Source organism: Palaemon carinicauda, chromosome 17 (assembly GCF_036898095.1).
Source record: "Palaemon carinicauda isolate YSFRI2023 chromosome 17, ASM3689809v2, whole genome shotgun sequence".
Lineage (NCBI taxonomy): Eukaryota > Metazoa > Arthropoda > Malacostraca > Decapoda > Palaemonidae > Palaemon > Palaemon carinicauda.
This window is the reverse complement of record NC_090741.1, coordinates 55,038,474-55,056,113: the sequence shown is the minus strand read 5'-3', so window position 1 is coordinate 55,056,113 and position 17,640 is coordinate 55,038,474. Positions and strand designations below refer to the sequence as shown.

The 17,640-nt window shown below is 42.6% G+C and overlaps 1 protein-coding gene across 4 annotated transcripts in view; it reads right to left on the bottom strand.

Annotated features, from left to right (window-relative positions):
* Rad17 (Rad17 checkpoint clamp loader component) overlaps positions 1 to 17,640 on the bottom strand; it is a 91,132-nt gene that overhangs the window by 28,557 nt on the left and 44,935 nt on the right. For all 4 annotated transcript variants that reach the window (XM_068391012.1, XM_068391011.1, XM_068391013.1 and 1 more), the window contains 4 exons: positions 11,036 to 11,161; positions 9,044 to 9,228; positions 3,279 to 3,476; positions 475 to 704 (listed from right to left, as the gene is read on the bottom strand). In XM_068391012.1, the coding sequence (XP_068247113.1) occupies positions 475 to 704; positions 3,279 to 3,476; positions 9,044 to 9,228; positions 11,036 to 11,161 (739 nt within the window). The remainder of the gene's footprint in view (positions 1 to 474; positions 705 to 3,278; positions 3,477 to 9,043; positions 9,229 to 11,035; positions 11,162 to 17,640) is intronic.

Here is a 17,640-nt window from a genome sequence, read left to right as displayed (position 1 = left end):
TACTAATTACTGCAGAAGGTAAAATTATTCAAGGCAACCTTCAAGGGTAAAAAAACCCAATAGCGACATAACCATAGGACTTCAAGACCGATCTGCTAACTGTTGCTACAGACAAACCAATAATGATAATTGTATCTTCCAGAGACACTGGGATCACCTGTGCATTTGCTGAAATGCAATCTAATTAAATTTTTCTTTATTTTGATAGTGAATAAAGTTAAAAATAATTTTGTAAGAACAAAGTCCTAAACTGGCATGGGTTTGGTGTAAATCTAGCTTAAATGAAAGTTGCATATATGAACCTAATATTTCAGGATTTGGAATTCATAAAACTAACTATTGATAATGCTGGTAATTCTACAGGCTGTACAAAAAAAATGCCAAAACTTGTTAAAAGTTACCTTGAAAAATAAAATTTCCTTTAGACTTCCAAGATTAGAGTTATAAAACACTTAGAAAAAATAAAAATCTTACCAGCCATTCAGCAGACAGAATATCAGAATCAGTGAGGTGTTGCAATGCACGACTTTCACTGTCCACATCAGGATAAAATGAAGTCATGTTCTGATGAAGGAATGTAGTAAGACTGGCTGCTCCCATTGCAGTTTTGTCGTAGATATCTTCAGCATTCTCTAAAAGTGGCGACCTTTCTTGCAGCTTGAGGTGCTTTGGTAAGTCATCTACAACTCCTTTTTCATGATCACCTAAGAACAAATACTGTATACAGTAATTTTTATATTTCCACCTATCAGTTTAACATCATTACATACAGTAGAAAATCAATTACAGTATTACAGATTTGTATGAAAATTAAATATTAAAGAAATTTTTTTCAATGCAAACTCATTATCATTATTATTATTTTAAGGATAGTCACAGCCCTAGTTGGAGAAACAAAATGCTACTAGACAAAAGGCCCCGTTAGGGGAACAAACTCAGGATGGAAAAAGAAAGGGATTTAGACGTAGGAAAAATCTATTTTTGGGCTCGAGCCATGTCCTGATGGAAGTTCCTTCTGGCAATTTCTACAGTATAATATTTCCGCGATTGATATTACAAGAGAATTACCGTCAGGTATCACGGGGTTCCAACCCCGGAAACGACTATCCGAAGATATTGTGTATGATCAGGGATGTATCCTAAGATGACCATAAATATCTGCACCCTTAACAGATCTTACACAGTCTAATCCACTAAGGGTTAAGAATAAACTAAAATACATACATACATACATACATATACCAGGGCACTTCCCCCAATTTTGGGGGGTAGCCGACATCAACAAATGAAACAAAACAAAAAAGGGGACCTCTACTCTCTACGTTCCTCCCAGCCTAACAAGGGACTCAACCGAGTTCAGCTGGTACTGCTAGGGTGCCACAGCCCAACCTCCCACATTATCCACCACAGATGAAGCTTCATAATGCCGAATACCCTACTGCTGCTACCTCCGCGGTCATCAAAGGCATTGGAGGAAGCAGCAGGGCCTACCGGAACTGCGTCACAATCGCTAGCCATTCATTCCTATTTCTAGCAGGCTCTCTTGCCTCTCTCACATCTATCCTCCTATCACCCAGAGCTTTCTTCACTCCATCCATCCACCCATTCCTTGGCCTTCCTCTTGTACTTCTCCCATCAACTCTTGCATTCATCACCTTCTTTAGCAGACAGCCATTTTCCATTCTCTCAACATGGTCAAACCACCTCAACACATTCATATCCACACTAGCTGCTAACTCATTTCTTACACCCGTTCTCACTTTCACCACATCGTTCCTAACCCTATCTACTCGAGATACACCAGCCATGCTCCTTAGACACTTCATCTCAAACACATTCACAGAGAGGACAGTAGTGATAGTTATGAAAAGGAATATCAAAGATGTCCTTCTATAAAGCCTGAAATATCAAAGATGTCCTTCTATAAAGCCTGAAATATCAAAGATGTCCTTCTATAAAGCCTGAAATATCAAAGATGTCCTTCTATAAAGCCTGAAATATCAAAGATGTCCTTCTATAAAGCCTGAAAAAAAAAAAACCACAGGAGGAAGAGCAAATTGATGGACCACTGTGGTTAGGGTATATTTAAGCAACTTCAGGCAAGAGAACTACAGCTATGACAGTGGAAGCCCATGATACAGAGTCGATGGCACTTACCAAGACTATAAAACATTGGTTAGAAATTAGTCTTTCTCCTAGAAAGCTGCATACTGTGCTAAAAGTCTCTTTTACCATACCACGTGGGCAAGTAGCCACTGAACCATAGCTATCCACTTAAGAGAATTTTAGATGCATGATCAGTCCTGTTAGATGTGCAGATTAGGCCAGATTACTATTTGGTGTTACAGTAGTGTAGACAAATAAAAGCAATATATACTGAGTAACATCAAATATTAAAAATTCCATAACACACTGACTTATAACCCACAGTTATCTTCAAATGTCCTGACAGCATCTAGGAGAAAAACTGTGTGCATACAGTATACCTAAAATACAGCCAAGTGTCAGGCTCATCCTTTTGTGCAGTCTAAATCATAGTTGTGAGAAATATTGGTGTAAGAAGGGAGCAATATTGTTCATACAATTTTCTTTTTTAAAGAATTTGTAATTAATATTTTCTCAACGAGTATTGATGGACACCAATGTATCTATAAAAAAGTAATCTCTGGCATTCTTCAATATTGTATCTTTAGGCCTTTACTTTTCAGGATATATTTCAATTAAAAGATCTACATATATCTCTGGTTGAGGAGGTGGTCTAAAAATAGATGTTTATCATCGTTACTCCTTTCACAAATGTACCAAAGGACACTAAAAGGCTCAAATTTTATTATAAGGTTAATTGGAGGCAAAGCATATATAAAATAAGAGGTTTGTAAATCAGGGGGGCATTAGAATACTTTCATCATATATGGAATGCTTCCTAAAGAAACTTAATTAGATATGAATTATATTTCAACAAAGTTAAATCTATAAAATAAGGCCAATGAAATAATACTTAAATTGACAGTGACTAGATTACAGTACTACAAAAGTAATTGTATTTAAGAGCTAAGAGATGTAAGTACCAAACACAGTACAGCAGCTGGACAACTACTTTTTGTGTGTTATTATTATTATCATTACTAGCAAAGCTACAACCCTAGTTGGAAAAGCAAGATGCTATAGGCCCAAGGGCTCCAATAAGGAAAAATAGCCCAGTGAAGAAAGGAAATAAGGAAATGAATAAATCCTTCATACAATGCTTCATAATCTTACGAACAACAGAGAAGCCTTACGTTTGCAATATAAAATCTTCCCCAGAGCTCTAAAGAGGAAAAGGGATGCATCCTTTCCTCCAATCGCTGCTAAGCTGTCCTCTTCCCCGTTGCCCGATTTTTTAGCCTTGATAGCGGACGATTTGCTTTTAGATTTAGACTTTGATGAGCTTTTAGTACTTGCTGTAGAGGTAAATAATTCCTTTAGCTGATAAGTATCTGTAAGAAAATAGTCATTATACACTTTGATAAAAATGTTCTAAAATAACTTATACATTTCACACAGAAAAGGGATTTTGACGAAGGAAAAATCTATTTCTGGGTTCGACCTGTGTCGCTCTGTGAAATGCTCCTCTATCACCATTTCTAAGGCATAATTATTGCTGAATATACCAGAGAAAAAGAGATACATGGAATGCCAGGAATAAACCTAGCTCGCTCACTCATTGAGTGTCGGTATAGAAAACTGGGGCGTGATTGAACCACGACCATAGATCCCTCACCAATTAGACCTCTCCTTCATCAACATACCCCTTCTCTACCCCTACATCTCCCCACCCCCCATCCTCATTCCTCCCAGCACCCGAAGCTTGGACCAATAAGGGCGAGGGAAAAAAGGGAAAAGGGTGGGTTCACACAGAAATCTCCTTTTCAAAAATAGTTTTTACATTTCATGAACAGAAATTTTATTTTCTGAAATAGTTTTCTATATTTCATGAGAAGCAATCTTATTTTCTAAAATAGTATTTCTATCGGCTGCTAAGGACTCAACTTTCTCACCAAGAGTCAAAATAGCAGTAAACATGTCTTTCATAGTAGGTTCCTGATCTACCACCACGGGGGAAGGAATAGGATTAGGAACAGGTACATTAGGTAAGGCTCTATCCACAGATCGGGAAGAACTACGCCTAACTCTATCTCTCTCAAGTCTCCTAACATAACGATCGAAAGTAACATAATCATCATCAGTTAAGGAAAGACACTCATTACACCTATCATCTAATGAACAAAATTTACCCCTACATTTCACACAAATAGTATGAGGATCAATAGATCCTTTAGGAAGTCGAGTACGACAACCTTCACTAACACACCTACGCTGAGCAGGGGAGGAGTCGGCCATTTTGAAAGGTAACGTGAGAGACCGACGAGCAAAAACTAAGGGATATATCAATAAAGAAAATCTCAAACAAAAAGATTTCAAGACAAGAAACAAGGGAAAATAATCAATGATAGCTTAAACTCAAAAAAGAACGTTGTACATCACCAAACAACTTCCCAAGAGAGTAAAACACGAGAGCGAACTTCTATATGTCAGTCAGCTATGGCGGCAGAGAGAAGAACTGAAGATGGTGTGTGGTTCCACCTGTTCTACCGCTAGGGTGCGGTTGGTACACCTGCCGTATCTTCGATAGCGCGAGATTTGAATTTTCTGCCCTGGCGTCAGGGGACTTCAGCTCTTTTATATAACCAGCGGGTAAGTTTTATATTTAAAAATAGTTCTTTATATTTTATGAACAAAAATCTTACTATCCAAAATAGTTCTACATTTCATGGACAAATCTATTTTTTTTTAAACTTCCAATTTAAGCATTAAGGAAAAAAAAAGAGACTTTAATTACCAATTATAAATCAAAGGATTCATTCTACCTTGTTTTGAGTATTGTTCTCCTGTCTGGTCTTCAGCTGCTGATTCTCATCTTAATTTGTTGGACAGACACTTACGGTCTATTAAATTTCTTATTCCTGATCTAGATATTAATCTCTAGCACCGTCGTTCAATTAGTTCATTATGCATGTTGCTTAAGATTTTTCATAACTCTGACCATCCTTTACATTCAGATCTCCCAGGACAATTCTATCCTGTTCGTAATACTAGGCAAGCAGTTAATTCTAATAGCCAGGCCTTTTCCATCCTGAGGCTCAATACTATGCAGTACTCCAGAAGTTTTATTCCAGCTGTTACCAAGTTGTGGAATGATCTTCCTAATCGGGTAGTTGAATCAGTAGAACTTCAAAAGTTCAAAGTTGGAGCAAATGCTTTTTTGTTGACCAGGCGGACACGAGTCTTTTTATAGTTTATATATGACATATTTGTTTTTGACGTTATTAATAGTTTATATATGACATACTGTATATGTTTTGACATTGTTGCCTTTTTTAGAATGATTTATTGTTAATTTGTTCTCTTCATTTATTTATTTCCTTTCCTCACTGGGCTATTTTTCCCTATTGGGGCCCTTGGGCTTATAGCATCTTGCTTTTCCAACTAGGGTTGTAGCTTGGATAGTAATAATAATAATATATAGGAATTTGGGCTACAAGTCAAGTCAGTGCCCCACAGTTACATATAATGTTTCTTATTTCCACCATCTTTGGCATATCACTTGCATGTAAGCCATAGCTTTACACATATATGATATACATTTGTTTGTTTTTTATATAATCTTCTAACAAATTTTAATTTTTTTTTTCTATTTCTTACATAATATGAGGAAAAGTTGAGAAGTTTGATAGCAATTAAAGAAAGGAAGCAAGAAAGGAAGTACTGTACAGTAGAAAGGTAAAATCTAACGCAATTGAGGCCGATACGGACACTGCAAAGAGCTTTTTTAATTAATGCCTACAGTTTACCGCTTAAGGTACACTGATGTAATCCTCAATGGGGGGAATTATCAATTAATGCTTCATAGAGCAAGGAAACTCTTGAATTTGCAGATCTTTGCCTTTTAGCTGCATGAAAAAAGCTAGGCTGATCAGCAGAAAGGGTTATATACCAATCCCAAATTTACCAATGTACAAACATCAGAAACTAAATCAATATCAAAGAAGTAAAATGGTTTTCTAAGAAGGTAATGACTCCATAGTTTTTTTTGCAATAAGGTTCATCAGCCTGAGACATAACTATTCATCAAAAGGGCTCTGGCATTATTAAATCATATTTGCTTTTCTATTAAAACTATCACTTGTAATAAGACCATATTAAGATAAAAAAAAACCATAGTTGGTGCCTTAGTGGGTGCTAAAATAAAGATAGAAAATGAAAGTCAGCACTTTACATGGGTAGTTGAGATTTCAGCAGACTGAATACTTTAAATAATATACTGCACAGCATTATATCCACGCAAATATATACTGTTCAGTACAGCATGTCATAAATAATATCCATACTAATATATACTTTACAGTACAGCATAACATAAACAAATGGTACTTGTTCATTTAGCGTAATCTTAAAAACTGAATTTTTATGGAAAACAGAAAAAAAAATTGTTGATTCCCTCAAGATTATACTTGGAGCTTTTTTTACAAGAAATCCACCAAATAAAGCTTACTAGCTAAAGGAAGTTTATAACTAATATACTGTGCATATAAATTTTTGGGAGAGCAATAATTTACCCTCAATTAGTTAACCAGCATTAGTACCACAACATATGGCAATATTTGATTGTGTATACTGCATATCAAATGAGAGTTCAAACTTGTGTAAGATCACAAATACATTTTTACTGTCATATCTTGTACCTTCTGGCATTTTGTCATCGATTTTCTATCACTCAAGAATTCCCCTTAATCGTAAATTTATTTTCACCAATTTAGATTCATTATATGGTATTCATAAATAGATTAAAATAATCAGAATAATTTGCCCTTGCTTTTTGAGACAGAAGTGATAAACCAATTATTTTTCTATCCACCAGTTTCCTCTGATCCTATGTAACTTTCAAAATAATCTTACAAGTTTGCATTTATTTTTGGTTCGAGTGAAGGACAAAAACAGACGATAGTAACTTGGAAAATTTCACAAGGCGATTCTTGCTAATCCTATATTTCAATATTAAAAGTAAGCCATAGCAACTCTACCTAGAAAAAATCATAAAAGCAAGGTTCTTTCTATCTACTGTAGCAATTAAAGACATTGAAAAAAAAAAAAGACTGATTCCATCTTAATCATACGGTAATCTATTCTCTGTATTGTTAAATCTATCCTCTGCCTTACTAAAAAGTTGTACACATATTTCATGTAAAATTCTAAATTACCAGCATACTTACTTAGCCTCAATCTGTAACCACTTATCAGTGAAAGCTTCTTTGCTTTTAATTGCCAGAATTATCCTTTTTTTATAATAATTTTGAGAAGGTTTGGCTAAAAATTGCTACGAGATCATCATCATCATAACAATAAGATGGTTTAGAAATTGGATTGGATGGGTTTATGAGTTTAGGTCAAATAGCCTGGTGTCGGGCCTTGTGAAGCTATTCAGTGCTCAAGTGTAGCTAGGGGGAAAAGCCTAAGAGTTACAGGAAGAAGTAAAAGTTGAAGGTTTGGATAGCAAGATGGAAGAAAGGAAGTAGGAACAGAGGTAAAGAATAAAGCAAAAATGTGACTGAAGCCGGGTGTCAAATAGACTCTGCAAGACTGTGAAATAATGCCTATATTGCTCTGCAATAGGTAGGCTAAGACATGCAATATGGAGGAAGAAATTGTCAGGAGTGACAATATGGACACAGCAAGATGAAAATTGGTAGGAGAGTCACAAGGAATTGTAGAAATGGGGCAAAAGCACAGACCTACACCGGAGAGGAGTCAAGATGGAAAGTACAGTACAGTAAATTAAATGAAAGGCTGGGGATATCACTAGTCTAACCCAATTAAGGGAGGAACTGGCCTCGAAGATTAATAATAATAATAATAATAATAATAATAATAATAATAATAATAATAATAATAATAATAATGATGATAATAATGTTTACCAGTGATCACTAGAGAGTTATGGGGTCTTTTGACTGGCCAGACAGTACTACATTGGATCCTCCTCTCTGGTTACGGTTCATTTTCCCTTTGCCTACATACACACTGAATAGTCTGGCATATTCTTTACATATTAACCTCTATCCTCATACACCTGACAACACAGATTACCAAACAATTCTTCATCACCCAAGGGGTTACTGCACTGTAATTGTTCAGTGCCACTTTCCTCTTGGTAAGGGTAGAAGAGACTCTTTAGCTATGGTAAGCAGCTCTTCTAGGAGAAGGACACTCCAAAATCAAACCACTGTTCTCTAGTCTTGGGTAGTGCCATAGCCTCTGTACCATGGCCTTTCACTGTCTTGGGTTAGAGTTCTCTTGCTTGAGGGTACACTCGAGCACACTCTCCTATCTTATTTCTCTTCCTCTTGTTTTGTTAAAGTTTTTATAGTTTATATAGGAGATATTTATTGTTGTTACTCTTCTTAGAATATTTTATTTTCCTTTTTTCCTTTCCGCACTGAGCTATTTTCCCTGTTGGAGCCCCTGGGCTTATAGCATACTGCTTTTCCAACTAGGGTTGTAGCTTAGTAAGTAATAATAATAATAATAATAATAATAATTTATTATACTGTACCAGTGTTCCCAACCCACTTTTTTTCTGCCCGAAATATTTCATATCTTTATTACATTAAATGTAGATTAAACAATATTTATACCTTTATACTGTATATACTATCTATCAATCTATCTATATATGAGAGGATTAAATTTTTTCCTTGCTAGCTAGAATTCAGAATGACAAGGGTTTCATGTTTAGCAACAAGAGTAAAAAAGGTATCCAAGTACTGTACAATTAATTTACATTCTCCCTAAAGCAGCTTTAAAAGTATCCTAAAGCAAAACAAAACAACTACATAACTCGATAAGATCTCCCAAACACAGGTAAGACGGAAACTTAACTAAAACACAGTTGCTTTACATAACCCAAGTGAGATATCATCACCCAAAGACTAAAATCTCCACCTACCTTTTCTGATAGCAAACTGAAGGGCATTGACAGCGCTGCGGATATCTCCCCCAGAGGATTCGGCGAGGGATTCCAAGGCATCGCGAGGTGGCGCTGGATGCCTGCCGGACCCTTCGCACATATTTTTCATGTTCAGGATACGATTCATGGCTTTTATTAGTATTCCGCTTGCTATGGCGTTGAACCTGTTGGTACAGAGCAGTGATGAAATATGGTTACATTTCTAATCTATTTTCTTTCTTTTCTGTAGTTGGCTGCTTTCCCTATTGAGGCCTTTGGGTTCAAGAAAATATAAGAAAAATACAGTAATGATAATTAAATGCTAGGTCATATAAAAAGTCAAATTTTCCTTTGAAATATATTGCTTTCTCTTAAATTATAAACACTAAAAAATATACATGTATATTGTAATACTAAAAGAGGGTAATTCTGGTATCAAGAGGTATTCCATTATGTCTAGGTATATCACCAAGTAAAATAATTCTAAAATAATTCAAAGTTCTTTTGAAAGTAATACAGTATAATGTACAGCACGTGCTTCATACTCGTACATTGTAACGGTATTTTCCTTTTTAATTGTATCTCTCACTCTACACCTCACTGTCAACATAACCAGTTTGAGCCTTTTTTTCTTGAATTGATCTGAAACTGTTGTATAAAAAGCTCGCTGTCTATTGAAATAGTTAGTTGCATTCGCCTCATCTCTCAGTTATCACCTAACTGGTGCCTTTGTGACAAAAGAAGATTTTCAAGTGGGGAAAAAATACCTTGTTACAGTATTTTACAGCTTACCACTATTTGAAGGGATTTGTGACCATGATATTTCATTTCAATTACATACTTTAATCTCATAGAACATCACTTTCAACACAAAATCACTAATTATTAGTGATTTGATACTAGCAATATCACACAAGGTGCTTCAGTCCCTTTCCAAAATAAAGATCACTTGCCTAAATTATGTTCGAACATACTACATAAATGCATACTAGATTAGGTAACCGGATTGTCCACCTAATCTTTTAATTTATTGGTAGAAAATAGTTGACAGAGAACTGTGATTGCAATTAGTTGAAAGTGTTTCATTGACCTATTACTATACTTCAAATTACATATATTCAAATAACAAATATGCAAGGTGTTTGTGGAAAAAGGTAATTCTGTATAAAAGACACATTTTGATAAGATGACTATTCAATTACTGCCTCTCACTCTTCAACAATAGATCATCCATTGCTATGTATTGAGGTTCCTCTTTCTTTCGAGACGTGTCAACCTGGTAATCATTATCATGCCAAGTGTAATACAGTATTACTCCTTGCTCTCTCAACAGCCAGACTTTGCAAGTGCTTCTCCTATTCATATTATGGTTTATGCAGAACAGAGGGGCATTCGGAATATCGAATCACTATGTGAAGTTTTTCGGGAGCACTTGCTACACTGGACATAAATGACATTCCCTGTGCTCCTGGAGAGAGAGCATGAACCTGCAATAAAAAAAAGTTATGAGTGAGGGAGAGATTCCGGTGTAATCGTGTACAGAACAAGGCTTAGTGGTCCGTAACATGTTGAAGGAGCACCTTGAATCACCCGCATCCAATTCTTCAGGGAACAGAGTTGCAATAGTAGTTGCTGTATCAGGAGTTGGTCCTGAACCCTTTTGCCAGCCACAGTAAAATTAATAGTCACGGTGGCTTTACCCATCTCTAGGATTTCACTTGATGTCGTCGCTGGGCCTGCTGTACTGGTCAGAGCTTCAACTAGAGTCCAATTCACCAATGGCTAGAGCCACTGCAGATGTAACCTCAGGTATCCTACTTCATTTATCTTAAAACCTTAAGATTTAAACATGAGTCTCATTTGGTACTAAAAATACAAATAAATGGGTGGCCATTCACTAGTTATTGTAACAAGCAATTATACTCTATTCATAAAAGACAGTCAGTTTCCTTTAATGTATATGTAGACTTATGCCAACTAAAAACTACTTACTGAATATTTACAATAGAAAGTTCTTGTTGTAAGTCCAAAGGGAAGAGATGCTTCACACTGCTCTGTTGACTGATGGAATCCGAGACGATGAACACCACCGGGCTATTTCCTACTTTCTGATAGTGTCTGGGGAAATAAAAAGGACATTAATAGGGATTTCATGAAAAAATAATACAGGACATTAGACATTGCTCCGAAGTAAAAAAGTACAGTGTATATACAAGTTTGTCACTTTAGCAGAAGCATTTTATGTCAAACGAGGTGAAAATACAAATGCCAAATCATGGTAGTAAGAAATAGCATTTGGGTAATATGCCCTATAGTTACAACTACTTCACACTACCAATGGATCTGACCTGTATTAACTGGAGAGCTGAATACAAGGGCATTTAATGTTTAGTAAATGAAGTTTATATCTTTGAACCCTAAATATCATAGTTTCAGGTTTTCATGAGGAATTCCACCTTATTAAGCAAACAAAAACTGAATACACCTAAAGAAAATTTATTAATAATTTTACAGCTTTATATTTAACTGAATTAGGAGACTTCTAACATGTGGGTGCATAATACGCTTTGATAGTTACAAGATTTTTTTCCAAAACATCTTAATATGACAAATTCGAAGATAATTTGTATTTTTCCTAACCATACAAACCTTAGCTATTTACAAAGGGTTTACTTTTAGCGCAGCTGAAATGACGAGCCAATAGTTTTTAACGAGGGTTAATTACCCCCGCGCTAGTTAGCGGGGGGTGGGGAAGGGTAGCTTGCTACCCCTCCCCCCTCCACACACCGGTGACTTGCTTCACTTCACTTAGAGGTAGGACTTGACTTGGGGGTCAGGGATGGCGGGCACATATGTGTAAATAGCTAAGGTTTGTATGGTTAGGAAAAATACAAATTATCTTCGAATTTGTCATTTGTTCCGTAACCGAAATACAAACCACGCTATTTACAAAGGGTGACTTACCCCTTAGGAAGGGTGGAAAGTCCCCAGCCTTACTGACTTCGGCTTGCCCGGGGGCTCGATCCCTTAGTGAGCAGCACTAGAGAGAGGGAGCCCCTGTACCTCACAGGTTCCTAGCATCGCTAGGAACGAGTGGCCTACATAAGTAGTGTGAGGAGGAGAGTGTGACTCGTCCTATGAAGTTGACCTTGAGACCTTCAGATAGGAATTCTAGGATAGGACGTTCCCCATACCACCTCGTCAGGGTATGGGAGACGCAACAGTATTAAGCTTAATACTAGGAGCACAAAGAAGCATGGGTTACCTGCAGAGGTCGAGGTCAGCTATGCGAGGACCAGGATGCTGCTTCCCCAAGAGAGGGGAGAATGAAGAAAGAAGTAAGGGTCAGACATACTCTTTCATTCACGCAGACTAAGACCGGGTAACAACGCCCTCAACCTACTGCTACTTGTCCAAAAAGGAGCCTGAGGTTAGACCAGCTGTTGTGCAGCCACCACAGGGCCGATAGAGAACGTATCGAGGCTCCTGTGGGTCACGTCTTGCAGGTAGTGGGCTGTGAAGGTCGTTTGACGCTTCCAGACCCCCGCTTGAAGTACCTGCGTCACAGAGAAGTTTCTCTTGAAGGCCAGGGATGTAGCAATACCCCTGACATCGTGGGCCCGAGGGCGACGTGACGGAGGAGGGTCAGGATTCAGGGCATGGTGGATAACCCTTCGAATCCAAGCAGAGATGGTGTTCCTTGTGACCCTCCTCTTTGTCCTGCCTGTGCTCACAAACAAAGCTCGCACATGAGGACGGACTGCAGCCGTTCTCTTCAAGTAGTACCTCAGACACCTCACTGGGCATAGTAGCAGCTGGTCTGGGTCGTTTGTTACAGAACGGAGACTCGCGATCCTGAAAGAGTCGAACCGAGGATCCGGCACTCCAGGATTCTGAGTCTTGGCCACAAACTCAGGGACGAACCTGAACGTTACCTCCCCCCATCCCCTTGAATGGGCGATGTCGTACGAGAGACCATGAAGTTCACTAACTCGCTTGGCCGAGGCCAAGGCGAGTAGGAAAGCCGTCTTCCAAGACAGGTGGCGATCGGAGGCCTGGCGTAATGGCTCGAAGGGAGGTCTCTTGAGAGACCTGAGAACTCGAACCACGTTCCAAGGAGGGGGTCTCACTTCCGACTGGGGGCAGGTAAGCTCATAGCTACGTATGAGTAAAGAGAGTTCTAGCGATGAAGAAATATCCACGCCCTTCAATCTGAAGGCCAAGCTTAAGGCTGAGCGATAGCCTTTCACTGCCGAGACAGAAAGGCGCATTTCTTCTCGCAGATACACAAGGAAGTCCGCTATTGCTGGAATAGTGGCATCGAGTGGAGAGATACCCCTTCCACGACACCAACCACAAAAGACTCTCCACTTCGCTTGGTAGACTCCCTCAGAGGACCTTCGCAGGTGCCGAGACATTCTCTCCGCAACCTGTTGCGAAAAGCCTCTCTCCGCGAGGAGACGCTGGATAGTCTCCAGGCGTGAAGCCGAAGCGAGGCTACGGCCCTGTGAGGGACACCGGAGTGGGGTTGTCTGAGAAGCTCGTGTCGTGGAGGAAGCTCCCTTGGGAGTTCCGTCAGGAGTTGCAGAAGGTCCGGAAACCATTCCGCGTGATGCCATAGCGGAGCTACTAGAGTCATGGAACAGTTGACCGATAGTCTGGTCCTGTTGAGCACCCTTCTCATCAGACAGAATGGTGGGAAGGCGTACACGTCGATGTTGTCCCACCGTTGCTGGAAAGCATCTTGCCAGAGTGCCTTGGGGTCCGGGACTGGTGAGCAGTACAGGGGCAGCTTGAAGTTCAAGGCTGTCGCGAACAAGTCCACCGTCGGGGAACCCCACAAAGTCAGGACTTTGTTGGCTATCTGAGGATCCAAAGACCACTCGGTACTCACTATCTGCGAAGCCCTGCTCAGACTGTCGGCGAGCACATTCCTCTTGCCAGGAATGAAGCGAGCTGATAGTGTTATCGAGTGGGTTTCGGTCCACCTCAGAGTCTCTACTGCAAGATGGGATAGCTGTTGCGAAAAAGTGCCTCCCTGCTTGTTGATATAAGCCACTACCGTGGTGTTGTCGCTCATCACCACCACGGAGTGACCCGCCAGGAACCGTTGGAACTGTTGAAGGGCCAGAAAGACGGCCTTCAATTCTAGCAGGTTGATGTGTAGGCACTTTTCTGATTCTGACCAAAGGCCTGAGGCCCTCTGGTTCAGAACGTGCGCCCCCCACCCTTCTTTTGACGCGTCCGAAAACAGAGTCAATTCCGGGGGAAGGACGAGAAGACTCACTCCCTTTCGCAGGTTCTCGTCGGCCAGCCACCACCGCAAGTCCGTCTGTTCCAGAGACCCCATTGGGATCAGAGTGTCCGGGGAATCGGATCCTTGATTCCACCGGGACTTGAGCCGCCATTGAAGGGATCTCATCCTGAGGCGGCTGTTTGGAACCAGACGGGCCAGGGAGGATAGGTGGCCCAAGAGACGCAACCACGATTGGGCGGGGAGTTCTTTTCGCCTGAGGAAAGGTTCCGCCACCCTCCTCAGCCTTGCTATCCGGTCGTCTGATGGAAAGGCTTTGTGGAGATTGGTGTCTATTAGCATGCCTAGATAAACCAGTCGCTGGGACGGCTGCAGAGAGGACTTCTCGAGGTTTACCACGATCCCCAGATCCTGGCAAAGATCTAGAAGCCTGTCTCGGTGTCGAAGAAGGGTCGACTCCGAGTCTGCTAGGATCAGCCAATCGTCTAGGTAACGAAGGAGACGAATGCCGTTCCTGTGCGCCCAAGTCGAAATCAGGGTGAACACTCTGGTGAACACCTGAGGAGCTGTGGAGAGACCGAAACACAGCACCTTGAACTGGTAGATCTTGTTGTCTAGGCAGAATCTCAGGTACTTCCTGGAAGACGGATGGATTGGGATCTGGAAGTACGCATCATTTAGATCCAGTGTACACATGAAGTCTTGTGGTCTCACCGCAAGTCTGACTGTGTCTGCTGTCTCCATGCTGAACTGGGTTTGTTTGACAAACCTGTTCAGAGCCGAGAGATCGATGACGGGTCTCCAGTCTCCAGTAGCCTTCTTTACAAGAAAGAGTCGACTGAAGAAGCCTGGAGAGCCGTCCACGACCTCCTGGAGAGCACCCTTCTCGAACATGGTCTTGACTTCGGCCTGAAGGGCCAGCCCCTTTGCCGATCCCATGGCATAGGAGCTCAACGACACTGGATTCGCTGTCAGGGGAGGTTGAGATGACGTGAACGGGACGCGATAACCTTGGCCGATCACCGAGATCGTCCAAGCATCGGCCCCGAGATGTTGCCACCTGCGGACGCAACGCTGAAGGCATCCCCCCACAGGTGGACACGCAGGGGGACTGCCACCCCTAGGGCTTGCGGCCGCGGCCGCCACCCCTAGAAGTCTTGCCTCCCCTGGAGGACTTACCACCCCTCTTGACCTTGGCTGGAAAGGGCTGGGGCTTAGACACCACTTTCTTAGCTGCCGGTGCCTGTTTTGGAGCCTTACGAGGCTGTTGCTGCTGTTGTGGCGGGGCTGGAGGCTTATAGGGCCGAGTTGTAAGGGCCCTGTGGAGGAGGGAGTCCGTGCTGGATTTCCTCCACCTCTCAGCTGTTCGCTCCAAGTCTTGAGGCTCAAACAGGCTCTCCCCCAGGAGGGAGGCATGTCGGAGCCTACACACATCTACGGCGGGGACCTTCGGATGGAATCTCTCGGACACAGCATCGCGACGCTTCAACACCGAGTTGGCCCACAGGGTGGTAACCTGGTGCGCCAAGAACTCGATGGAGCGGGTGCCCGAGAGCAAGAAGGTCTCTAGGGCCTTCCTATTGGTCTCCTTGGACAAGTCCTCAGATCGCAATAGGATGCCCAGAGATCCTAACCAGAAGTCCAGCCACGAAGTGGCCTGCATGGCACACTTAGCGACCTTCTCGTGGTTAAGGATCTCTGCCGCCGAGAACGACACCTGCCGGGCAGAGAGTTTCTCCAAGGGAACTCCCTTCGCCAGCTCCTCCACAGAGTGATGGAGCAGAAGAGCGAGGTTGTGCTCACCCAGGATCTCGAAATACCTCCTCTGCTGAAGGCGAGGAGGAGGGATGAGTTTGTTCCCGGCAGTGGAACGACTGGAGGAGGCAAGAAGTGCGAGCTGAGCATTGGCCCTAGCTCTGGCACTCTTCAGCCCCCGAGACCAGGGCAGAGCTGCACTGGTCTTAGGGGCCTTCCGAACGTCGAACACTTCATCCAGAATTGTGTCTTTGCCTTCACGGGGGGGGATGACTGGATCCGTAAGACTGTTAAGTTGCCTTATCAGGCTTAGGACCTGCCAGAAGGCATGTTCGGACTCTTGTTGTTCTCCTCCCTGCGGGCTGGCAGCTAAGTCTCCTGCCCCAGGAATCTCTTCCTGGGGTGATACGTGGACATTCCCCTGGGTAGTCATGGGTTCCTGTCGAATCCTTGCAGAGGATTTAGGGATGGTCTTGGAATCCTTGGGCTCCCTCCTAGGAGGGATACAGGATCCCAACAACGAGGTTCGAGGGGCCCCTTCCTCACGAGACAATTCTCCTGCCTGAAGCGAAGTCTCCCCCCCTGGTGCCGGGGGGAAGACTACCGGTCCACTGGACTCACCTGAGGACGGAAAGGCCTCGTCCACGGGAGAAGGAGAGAGTACTCGTGCAGGAGAGGGGACCCTCGAGACCGACCTCTTGGGAACCAACTTCGCCCTGGGGGAAGTCACCACGAAGTCCACTCTTCTCTTTCTCTTCAGCGTAGGAGAGACAGCCGCTGGTTTGTTACCCTGGCCGGCGAGTGCTGGTTTCATAACCCTCACTAACGCCCGTGCCAGCGGACCAAACCAAGTCTGCTGCTCAAAGGACACAGAGTCCGAAATCCTCGCTAAGGTGAAAGGGATCGGGCGATCCTTTGGAGTGGACACGACGGTACCTGCCTGAAAAGAAGGTGGGGAAGAATGCTGTAATGACCTGTCCTCGTCCTGCAATACCAACCTGTGCTTGGATGGAGGTGATCCCGAGTGCCGTCTAGGAGCACGCGTCCCTGCTGCTACCACCGGCTGTGGAATTCGCCGCGAACTATGGTCGCGCGAGGGTGAACGGTCGCGCAAAGGCGAATGGTTGCGCGAGTGATCGCGCGGGCGCGCAGGCGAGCGGTCGCGCGGGCGCGCAGGCGAGCGGTCGCGCGGGCGCGCAGGCGAGCGGTCGCGCGGGCGCGCAGGCGAGCGGTCGCGCGGGCGCGCAGGCGAGTGGGCGTGAGGGTGGGCAGGTAAATGAACACGTGTCCGAGGCGACGAACGCAAGCGATGGCGCGACGGCGAGGGATCGTGCTGCCGCGTAGGTGAAGAAGATCGCTGGCGATAATGATCACGTGATGGTAAGCGATGGCGAGCAGCATGTGAAGGTGAATGATTGCGCGCAAGAGGGCGGTCGTTCAGGGTTGCGCGATGAAGAGCAGCATGCGTAAGCGGGCGATCGTTCAGGGTTGTGCGATGGCGAGCAGCATGCGCCGGTGAATGATCGCGTGAAAGGGTGCGATGGTGATCAGCATCCGCAGGAAGGCGATCGTTCAGGGTTGTGCGATG